At 41.8% G+C, this 11,358-nt stretch overlaps 1 protein-coding gene across 1 annotated transcript in view; it reads left to right on the forward strand.

The window, feature by feature from the left end:
• Positions 1 to 9,110, forward strand: part of LOC147018477 (serine/threonine-protein kinase B-raf-like) — a 28,463-nt gene extending 19,353 nt beyond the window's left edge. The window contains exons 10-15 of the mRNA XM_085898142.1: positions 1,303 to 1,479; positions 3,253 to 3,299; positions 4,498 to 4,616; positions 6,657 to 6,788; positions 6,961 to 7,095; positions 7,220 to 9,110. Coding sequence (XP_085754268.1) covers positions 1,303 to 1,479; positions 3,253 to 3,299; positions 4,498 to 4,616; positions 6,657 to 6,788; positions 6,961 to 7,095; positions 7,220 to 7,420 — 811 coding nt within the window. The 3' untranslated portion in view covers positions 7,421 to 9,110. The remainder of the gene's footprint in view (positions 1 to 1,302; positions 1,480 to 3,252; positions 3,300 to 4,497; positions 4,617 to 6,656; positions 6,789 to 6,960; positions 7,096 to 7,219) is intronic.
• The last annotated feature ends 2,248 nt before the right edge of the window (positions 9,111 to 11,358 follow it).

An 11,358-nucleotide genomic window follows, 5' to 3' on the forward strand; every position in this document is an offset into this window, starting at 1 on the left:
TGTAACCTACCTAACTCATCCACCAAGTCTCGTCTGAATCCGTCTGTAACTTTTTGCAATGTCATGCTCAGACTAACAAACAAACAGGGGTGACAAGCCGGTAGGCGACATAGGTGGTCGCAACATAATTGCATACTCGTCATACAGTTTTTGACGGATCGGGCTGACATTTTTTGACAAAGAGTTTGATTATAGTGCGCATAAAAGCCTGGAAGCTGATTATTATTTTTTTTTCGAAAAAACAATTTTTTTAGGATTTTTCAAAAATTTCAAAGTCCCGTTGCTAGGCAACGGTGGCGTCCATAGCAACGGTGCTCAAAAGCATAGAACTACATCCTGGTATGAACCTACCTGGCAAGTTTCATCGAAATTGGTTGACTCCTCTGGCCTCCAGAGCTGTCCATTACATACAAACAAACATTCAAACATACGGACAGACGGAAAAACTGAGAATAAGGGTAGTCGAGCGACCAGCCAAAAACATAACCTCCATCCACCTTCAATGGCGGAGGTAACTAGAGCATTTATAGAACACCTTACCCTGCACAGTTTTGAGAAAAAGGACATGGGAAGAGTCTTTTAAACTCTTGTTTTGCATACCCGAGCACGATGTATATTTCCCACGAGCCGTGATTTTTGTCTCAATCTCGATATTTCCCAACGCTGAGAATGCAAGAGGCAAATTGGATCGGGTGAGATGGCATAATATTTTTTTTCTAAGTACTGCTAAACTGGAGTTTTTTGGAAGTGACAAGATGGCAATTTGAGTTCTACAGTGTTCAAGTATATAGTTCAATTGAAATGAAATAAAGGTTTTTAAAGGCTGTTGAAAAACAACAAGTTTTTCGGAAGTTTACTGCCGTTGATGGACCGTCTTCTACACCACCGTATTTTTAACGCGTTACATTAGTTCTTCATGCCTGTTGTTTGTGTCCTTTGTAATGTCCCTAAAAACAGTAAGTTTCCTCTGGAATAATTTACAATTTTGTTTGACTGCCAGACAGACAGACAGACTAAAAACAATAACCTTACTCCTCTGTGTGCATGCGCAATCAGGATGAGATTCTGTACCATTTGCCAAATTCAGTCAGGTAAACTGCAGGTTCATGTTCTACAGTGTTCAATATATAGCATTCAATTGAAATTAAGTTGTTCCTCGATCATAGACCGATGTCTGTAGACAGACGGACAGACAAAGAGAACCAATTGCTTAACCCTGTTTTTTGCTTTGCACATGTGGGCTAATAAATAATCATTACATTATTGCATCAAATATATATGTGTGTGTGCTTATCATTTCAGGAAAACTCGTCACGTCAATATCTTGCTGTTTATGGGCTACACAACGACACCTCAGCTTGCCATCGTGACGCAGTGGTGCGAAGGGTCGAGCCTCTACCGACATTTGCACGTCTTGGAGACCAAGTTCGAGATGTTTCATCTGATAGACATCGCACGGCAAACTGCACAGGGCATGGAGTGAGCATTCAGCACATTTATCATTTTGTGGACAAGTTGTTTTATCCCTCTAGCCATTTCGTTTGTCTGATACTCTCGTAATGTGATGTTACTGGGTGTGCAGACAGTACCGTTCGCTTCGCTGTATACTCCTTCTGTGTCATTCGAAAGGGTTCCTGCTGTCGTTGAACGATAAATCTTACCGTTTGAACCGCTAAATTAAGCACCCATTCCCTCTTATTCCTCCTCTTCTAATTCTTCTTCAATGATGGAGAAGGGCTTATAAAACAGGCATCTTTAAGATTAAATGGACACAACTTTTTGTTCCGAGGAAATCGATTATTAGCCTTCCAACAGTACCATTCTTATAATTCTACGACAACAGGAACTGCTAAAGGTTGATGTGCTGCCTTTTGTTCATGCGACACACGTCTTCTTTTATTCATATATGACCTTCAAATCGCAAACTGTAGCTCTTCCATGAGCTCTTGCACAAGCCTAGACCAAGTTTATATAAAAAAAGTTTGTATGTTCATTCATTAATTGGTGTCATCTTCTTCCCAGAAGGTTGACTGCCATGGATCGCCACCTCTGTCTGTCCTGTACTGCCCTTACACATTCCACAAAGGTCAACTGCATCCCGTCCGTTACATCTGTCTCTGCCTCCCTCTCATACGTTTTCCAACAATCTTCCCCTCCGATAACTGTCTCTGTCTCCCATCTGCTCCGGTGATGTGACTGAAGTATCGTATCTGTCTTTTCTTGATGTTGTGCACTAATTTTCTCTTTTCTTCAGCCATTTCCAGTATTTCCTCATTAGTCTTCCTGTCTGCGAAAGATATGTGGAACGTCTTCCTCGATGTCCACATCTCGAATGCATTCAGCTTATCGATACTGTAGTCTGTATTTGTCGTCCGTGTCTCTTTCCTAAGATTCAGCTTCAGCTTCCTTGATGTTAACACGACCTTCATTCTAACAAAGCTCATCTTTGGCTATCTCAATTCTCCTTCGGATCTCACCATCACATCTCCCATGGTCCGTGGTAATCTGTCTGCCCCAGGTACATGAACTTTTCCACTTGTTCCAGGACTTGTCCATTGACTTCAATTTGTGTGTAACTTCGTATTATATGCTTTGGTGAGTAGGTGCTACCAACCAATTGAATGCATGTTGTTTCGTGATCAAATATCCATTGTTAAATATTCTACACTGCTTTTAAAAGCACCAATTTACTTGACAAACAATAAGCTACTTTGTATTGTTACCCTGTCCAAATTAGAGATTTTTTCCATAGCTACACCTGAAAATGAGACTGACACTATGATGCTGATTGTCTTCATGACACCCCAATCATCGTTATGATCAATAACCAAACAAAGGCACAAAGAAGGCCTCGGCACTTTATGCCTATCCGACACCAATAAACGATCAGTTTTATCAAGTGAAATTCACCAAGGCAGGCTAACCGCTTTCGGAGGTGAAGTAAAGCTGATGTTTCAGACCTTAGCCCTTCATCGGAGCCTATTGCTCCTCTCACTTGTTCTGATGAAGAGCTCGTGCCAAGGCGTCAGCTATGCTTTGCATCCCAGAGTGGTTAGCGTCCGTTTGTGAACTTTCAGTTGATAAAATATCTCGAGTGAATTATTGACCAACTCCCAAGACTATCTATGACAAAGTCTCGCGTTCCTCTTTCTGACACAAAGAACGTCTTGTAACTGTGGAATTTTAAAGCTCCATTGGCCACCTTCATTATCATGTCATTGTATTTATGGAAATGTCGTCGTTGTTTTGCAGCTACCTCCATGCCAAGTCCATAATCCATCGAGATCTGAAGTCAAACAGTTTCCTTTTTCCTACTGCTCATGTGGTTACCTTTGTTTGAGTTTGGCGGAGTGACAAGGATGGGAAGCTGGGGGTTCTCATACGAGCTTTGCTATATCGCTGTAAGTTTCCCATCATGGTGATGACCAAGCGTAACACATCATATCTTTAAAAGGTAATTTTCCTTTATTTAATGTTAGTCAGTAGTTATCTCTGAAAAAAAAAGTTGCACTAAAAAACAACAACAACAACAACAACAACAAAAAACGAGTGCGTCTGGTATTGTCATCGGTTCCGTCTGTCTGTCTGTCTCCGGCCGTCCATCACGCTATCTCCGAAATGGTTGTGCAGAAATTCGTCAAACTTGGTAGTTATGATCACCACATGGCAAGAAGGTGCGAGAGCAATTGAGTTATCATATTTGGCGACATGCCCTGAGACCATATGATGGGGTCAGAAGGTCAAACACTAAAAAATGCAATTACGGGCACATTTTGAAACTTTTTTGAAATGAAACTTTGTATATGCAATCAACATTTGGAGACATGAAATATGTAACAATTTTTTTTGGGATTTGACCCCTGGTTCATGCCCCAGGAGATGGGGACCTCGGGTCACAGGGGTCAAAACAGAAGATTTTTTTTAAGTCAAAATTAGATATCGGGTCATTCTTGGTAGAACGTTTTGCCATCTTTCGACTTTGCTTTCGGTTGGAAGCATGGGAATTTGTGCTGGCATACCATCAACTTCGCTCTCGTTTATTTTTTCTTTGTTCATATTTAGCCTGTCTCCCTTGCAGCGGAAGACGGGGTGTTGCAAGAGTGTGTGCGTGTGTGTGTGTGCGTATGCGCGTCCGCTTGTGTGTGTGTGTGTTGGAATTTTGTTACCATTTGAGCTTTTGTCATCAAATTTTCAACAAAGCTTGATTATGACAATATGGAGAAGACAAATTAATAATTTGGGCAAAAGGTCAAAGGTACGGTTTAGCATACTGAAGAAGAATAAGTCTGGGTACAAAGCGGATGGGCTTTGCATTTTCAGATGCACTTTCTAGTTTTATCTTTAATGGAGGCAATCAATGGAAAAAAGACAATCAAACCTAGTGGGTGCCTTGTAATCTTAGGGAGTAATCCATGTCACAAACATTTAATCCTTCTGGTTTAGTTTATCTTCAGCAGGACCAAAAAAAACAACCCCTTCACTCAATGATTGTACCAGATATCTTCTTGCACGAAGACCTGACTGTGAAAATCGGAGACTTTGGCCTGGCAACTGTAAAGTCACGCTGGAGTGGTTCCCACCAACTTACCCAACCTTCCGGTTCCATCCTGTGGATGGTACGTCATTCGTTGAACCTTCCACCAATCACTTGTCATTGCACTTGCATTCCAGTTTGTGCCTTTGTTTAGCAATGTTATTGTCCTGACAATATGGTGCAGACGTAGCGCACTTACCTTTAAATGATCGAGTCCAGGTTAGATTCCTGGCCAGACGATAAACTGTTGGATTGGTGCTTCGCAGGCAAGGCGTTGCATCACAAAGTGTGCCATCCCTTGTTTGGATGTTAAGCTGACGACCAATCTGCTGGCATTAGGTAGTGTATGTTAAGGCCCAGTCACACCTTGACGTTTTAACCAGCAATGGCAACGTATTAAAATGTATGTAAAACGCTGGCTTACGTTGAACTTTTGATGTTTTTTTTTTTTAAGGATTAGGATGTATTCATAACGACTTGGTCTTATGCACAACATATTAGTAACGGACACAGAACGTTTCGTTGTGTTATAGATAACTTATACCAACGAATGCTGAACCTGTTGTCGGCCTTCACAACCTATGCCCAACGATAGTCTAACTTAGGCATAGCGCGCTGCACGCATCGCCGACGATGACGTGGCGTAGGTTATGAAAAGGCTGCCGCACAACGATTCAAATCATAACCGCCGCAGAAATGGAAGTGTCAACATCGCAGTCACACCTTGGCGATCTTGCCAGTGTATGCCGACCTCTGAAAAATGCATCAAAAACGCTGGCGCACGTCGAATACGGTATGGGTAAGTTTGGTATGCGTGAATAGAACGCTAAAGTACGCTATCATACGTCATAGTAAGTGGAGTACGTCTTGTAATTTTAAACATGTTGAAAATTTTACGACGTACTTGCCGTATGACACACGCTCCGCATGCAATGGGAATAAGTTGTATGCACAATATGCGATCGTTGACACACATCGACACACGTTACTTGAAAGGTGCTCATAAGTCGAAACACGTCAAGGTAATGGTTAGCGTCAGTGTTCCAGACTCCCGTTTTTTTTTCTTCGGTATGACGGTGTTCAGTGTACAATGCGGTTATGATTTAAATCGTTGAGCGGCAGCCTCTTAATTATATTATATTATAACCGCACGAGAAATCGAAGTGTCAAAATTACCATCATACCGAAGGAAGAAAAAAAAATAAAATAAAACCAGAGAGTCTGGAACACTGACGCTAACCATTACATTGATGTGTTTCGACTTATGAGCACCTTACAAGTAACGTGTGTCGATGTGTGTCACCGATCGCGTAACGTGAGTACAACACGTTACTCATAGGTTAGAAATAAGTTTCGGGTACGCTAAACATTACCTCGACGTGTTTCGACTTATGAGTAACTCACAAGTAACGTGTGTCGACGTGTGTCAACGATCGCGTTACGTGGCTACAACTTATGGCCAGCGTTATGCGGAACGTGTGAGTCATACGCTGGCATAAGTCTTAAAATTTCAAGCATGGAAAATTTGAGGACAACCGAAAAGTACAACGTTTAAAGCCAGTGTACAACGACGTATGGCAGTGTTTTTCAGCGTGCTCTCAATGTTATCAAAACTTATCCATAACGTATTCGACGTGTACCAGCGTTTTAGACAAATTTTCAAAAAATCCGCATAAGCTGGCTAAAACGTCAAGGTGTGACTGGGCCTTTAAACATCTCATGGTGTCATTTGACGAAGAGTAGGTGAGTTATTGCCGACTCTCTGAACAAATTAAAAATTCCAGCCCAAAGCGGTTCCAGTCGAGCATCAGGCCTCGCCAGTCTGTTCGTGAAAAACTTGGGCCCAATATCCATGCTCTGTGGGCTGTGGTTGACCCCACAAGACGATATAATTAATTTTGCCATTCAAGTAGTATTCATAATAGTATTTGTAGTGGTAGTAGTAGTAATAGTAGTAGTTTTGCAATGTTGTTATTGGTGGTCGGGGCTCCATTGGAATGAAATCTGAATTTCAGATGTACAGCTAGTATGTAAATTATGAAATCAACCTGGTGATGATAAAAATAATAATTTACAACATGGTATTAAGAAAAATACAAATGCCAATTTTGCACACATCCAGGCACCGGAGGTGATCCGCATGCAGGAAAACATACCGTACACCTTTCAATCGGATGTCTATGCCTTTGGCGTTGTCCTCTACGAGCTTATGTCTGGACATCTTCCCTACAGCAGCATTAACAACCGTGACCAGGTTAGTTCTGCTAATTTCAGGTTTCACAATTATACCTGCTTCGGATAATGTGCCTGATTACAGCCAGAACATTAAGTGCAGTTACCATCGAGTACGAGACAAATCTTTTTCTCCTAATTTTTCATTCACAATCTCACCTTGTGTTTGTCACCTCCCCTACGACCTATTACAGATAATATTTATGGTGGGTCGAGGGTACCTATCGCCGGACCTTTGCAAGATTCGCAATAACTGCCCCAAAGCCATGAAAAGGTTACTAGCCGATTGCCTCAAAAAGAAACGAGACGACAGACCACTCTTCCCACAGGTCTAAGCAACTCTCCAAACCTTTCATTATATATTTTTCTATGAGACTAATTGGTTGATTTTTAAAATTATTATTTATTTATTTCCCTCACTTGCGCCATTCTCTTTATCCACCCGTTACACAGATCCTCGCATCCATTGAAGCTTTGGCGCGATCACTGCCAAAGATCCACCGCAGTGCTTCCGAGCCTTCTCTCGTCCGTGCCACTCCGAACTCAGAAGACCTCGGTCTCGCCTCTCTTGCATCACCCAAGACCCCTGTGCAGCCGAGCACCTTCGTGGGTTTTCCATTCCTTCCACTCGGTGCCAGCACTACTATCTGGTAGCATTAGATGCGTCCTCGACACTCCACCTTTGCCATGACATCCCCACCCCTTCAGTTTCCGCTCCCTGTTGGTGTATTATGAGCCAACATTGAGGTTTGCCTCATATTGTAGGTTTAGTTTTCCATCTTCACCAAGCCCTCCCTCTAAGGTTAGTTATATTATGGACTGAAAAATATCTATAATGGGAGTGGTGGGATTTTGGTGAATATAAATCTGGGAAACTATTTTCCTGTTTTATTTTAATTTTGCGTGGTGTTCTTTTAAAATCAATGCTGGTTTGTTGGATTTTTTTTCTCCTGTCTTTATTATCCCCCTTCCCTAATCTTACCATTTCTAACTTGTGAATCTACTGTGAGAAAAAAAGCACACGTCAGAATTTGAGAGCAGGATGTGAGTGTGGAAGACTTCTCAGTGTGACTTGGACTTTCCTTATCAATTTTGAAGTAAATCGGTTTAAAGACTGGTGGATGTCTCGTTAGTAGTCTGAGGATGCAAACAGGTGCAAGATGTCTTTTATTTAATTGTGAATATTTTGCTTTCCAATGATTATTTTTGATCAGTGTTGTGAATGCAGCTACCTGGTAGGGGCAAGTTTGCATTTTTACCCTGTGTGCGCGCGTGTAGCGAAAAGCAGGGTTAAGCAATTGGCTCACCTTGTCTGCCTGGAGACATCAGTCTTTGATCGAGGAACTAGTTATTTTGAATTTGATGTTAGATTGAACACGAATCGGAACGTGAATCTGAACACGAACCTGCAGTTTAGCAGTACTTCGGCTCTGACTTTGGCAAATTGGACGGAATCTCATCCCCCCCCCCCCCCCCCACCGAGTGCGCATGCACACAGAGGAGTAAGTTAATTATTTTACTCTGTCTGCCTGGCAGTCAAACAAAATTGAAAATCATTCCATACAGGAAACTTACTGTTTTTCAGGACATCATAAAGGATACAAACATCAGGCACGGATAATTAATGTAACATGTTAAAGAAAGTGGTGTAAAAGATGCTGCATTAACGGCGGTAAACTTCCAAAACAAGCTTTTGTTCTTTCTTTCTACAGCCTTTAAAACCTTAATTTTATTTCGATTTAATTCTATACTTGAACACGGTAGAACACAAATCGCCTTGTTGACATTTTCAAAAACCTCCGGTTTAGCAGTACTTAGACAAAATATTACGCCATCTCGACCAATAAAATTTGCCGTTCGCGCTCTCAGCGTTGGAATATATTGGGATTCAGACAAAATCGCTGCTCAAAGGAAATATAACGAAGGATCTCAAAGGAACGAAGGATCGTTCTCAGAAACGCAAAGCAAGAGTTGAAAAGACCGTTCCCATGTTTTCGAAGAAACTTTCATCGAGCTGCAGTTTAAATTTACAGTGTGACAAATGATGTGCAAGGAAATTTGGATGCAAAAAGACCACTTGGTCCCGTACACGTATTGTATTCCAATGCAAGATTGTACATTTGTGTATATTGCTCGTGGGGAAGGGGAGGAGATGTGAGGAGGGAGAAAGGTAGGGCTTCTTGTCAAGGAGAAATGTTTTGTTCTCACTGCTTAAAGGGCTCTTCTCGTAGCTGACTATTTGTAAATGGCTATTCTCTGTAAAATGAATCTGTATGATAAGCATCAGTTGTGAATATTCGATACTTATGACTGCACTTGAAATAAACCAGAAATTATGTATTAAGTAACGATTTGGTGGTTGAGTGGGTAAAGCCTTATTGCACTGCCCTCACTGATTATGGTTTGATTCCTTCATGGCTGCTCAACAAAATATACATATACATAAATATTTATATCTCTACTAATAAAGGGTTGTGTGTGCGTGCTTGCGTGCGTGTGTGCGTGCTTGTGTGCGTGTGTGTCAGTGTGTCTCCTCCATAACTCCAAAACCATAAAACCTCGCAGCCTGAAACTTTGCATGCATACCAAGAAAACTCAAAGAAGGTGCAAGAGTGAAAATTGGGTGTTTGCGTTAATTAAAACACCCCTTTTGAAGATAATTAACAGCCGTATTTAAATATATCCTTCATCAGGCGATCCTCGGCCACCTCGCTGTCTGGGGTCTTCAGGCATTTCCTGGGTAACCTCGCTGGGGTCTGAAGCCACTATGTTTTTTGGCCTGCTCAACCATGCCTTGACTTGGAACAGGCCGCAATGATTTCTTTACGATAGTTTTTTTTTTCACTTTCCTCACTCATATTATCGAACGCCTGTTCATCATAGCTACGAATCGCTGGGTATATTGCAGTGCTTATAAAACACCTGGAGATGCCAGCGTCTCTGGCTTTATTTAATTTGCCTATCTGAACAACCGAGAGAATCTCTTAAATGAGGGATTATTACAAAATGTAAGCTCCAGATTTGAAAGTAACAGCAGTTCCGACTCCAAAAAAGTGTTGATTTGTCCAATTCGGACATTGCACGGGCGTTTTCAGGTGCATAGTTGGATCGACGGCATTTGGTAATCACTTGCCATGCCAGGCATTCCGTTGTGTTTGCTTGCTTGAGTGCTTAAGCCACTTACCGAGCTGTACAGTACAATTCGTGTCCTGATCCGGATGTACAGTCCCACCGGTCTAATGTCCATTGCTCGTGTTTCTTGGCCCAAGCAAGTCCTTCTTATTGGTCTGCTTCAGTAGTGGTTTCTTTGCAGCAATTCGACCATGAAGGCCTGATTCAAGTAGTCTCCTCTGAACAGTTGATGTTGAGATGTGTTTATTACTTGGGCTGCAATCTGAGGTACAGTTAGTTGGTGATTTCTGAGGCTGGTAACTCCAATAAACTTATCCTCTGCAGTAGAGGTAACTCTGGGTCTTCCTTTCCTGTGACAGTCCTCATGAGAGCCAGTTTCATCATAGCGATTGATGGTTTTGCGACTGCACTTGAAGAAACTTTCAAAGTTCTTGAAATTTTCCGGATTGACTGACTTTCATGTTGAAAGTAATGATGGACTGTCATTTCTCGTTGCTTAAGGCCCGGTCACACCTTGACGTTTTAGCCAACGTATGCCGATTTTTGAATTTTTTTTCTAAAACGCTGGCACACGTTGAATACGTTATGGGTAAGTTTTGATAACATTGAGAGCACGCTGAAAAACACTGCCATACGTCGTTGTACGCTGGCTTTAAACGTTGTACTTTTTGGTTGTTCTCAAATTTTTTCATGCTTGAAATTTCACGACGTATGCCGGCGTATGACTCACACGTTCCGCTACGCTGGCCACAAGTTGTATGCACGGTCTGCGATTGTTGACAGACGTCAACACATGCTACTTCTAAGTTAATCATAAGTTGAGACACGCCGAGGTTGTTGAGTCATACGTTGAGTAATGTTTAGCGTACTCCGAAACTTATTTCTAACCTATGATTAACGTGTTGTTGGCACGTTACGCGATTGTTGCCACACATCGACAGACATTACTTTTAAGTTACTCATAGGCTGAAAGACGTCGGTATAATGGATCGTCCTTGCGTCAGCGTCCACGGCCACGGCCAGGACACTTATTTGCAGCATTCTTCAAACTTTTCTTCGGCATGACGAGGATGTTCACACTTCGATGTCTAGCTTGGCTATGATTCCAATTGTCCATCGGCAGCGTCTATTTAAAATAGTCGAGTTTGAGCGTTTTAACACGTTCAGAAGAAACTCTTCAAATTTCAAAACCCCAGCGTCAAAAAACAAAGGCGAGTGACAGCAATTTAAATCGTTCATTGTAAACAATGAAAATAGTTGAGTGGTACCGTTTAAAAATCGTTGAGTGTAAAAAAAATCCAATTGTTGAGCGCAAGCGTCTACTTTCAATAGTGGAGATGCAGCCATTTAAATCGTTGAGTGGCAGCCTATGAATTGCAAACCCCACGTCACCGGCAAAGATAAACTGCCGCACGATATGGATAAGTTAGGCTATCGTTGGGCATAGTTTGTGAACGCCG

Source organism: Eptatretus burgeri, chromosome 10, assembly GCF_056783735.1.
Source record: "Eptatretus burgeri isolate ZD-2024b chromosome 10, Ebu_testis_v1, whole genome shotgun sequence".
Lineage (NCBI taxonomy): Eukaryota > Metazoa > Chordata > Myxini > Myxiniformes > Myxinidae > Eptatretus > Eptatretus burgeri.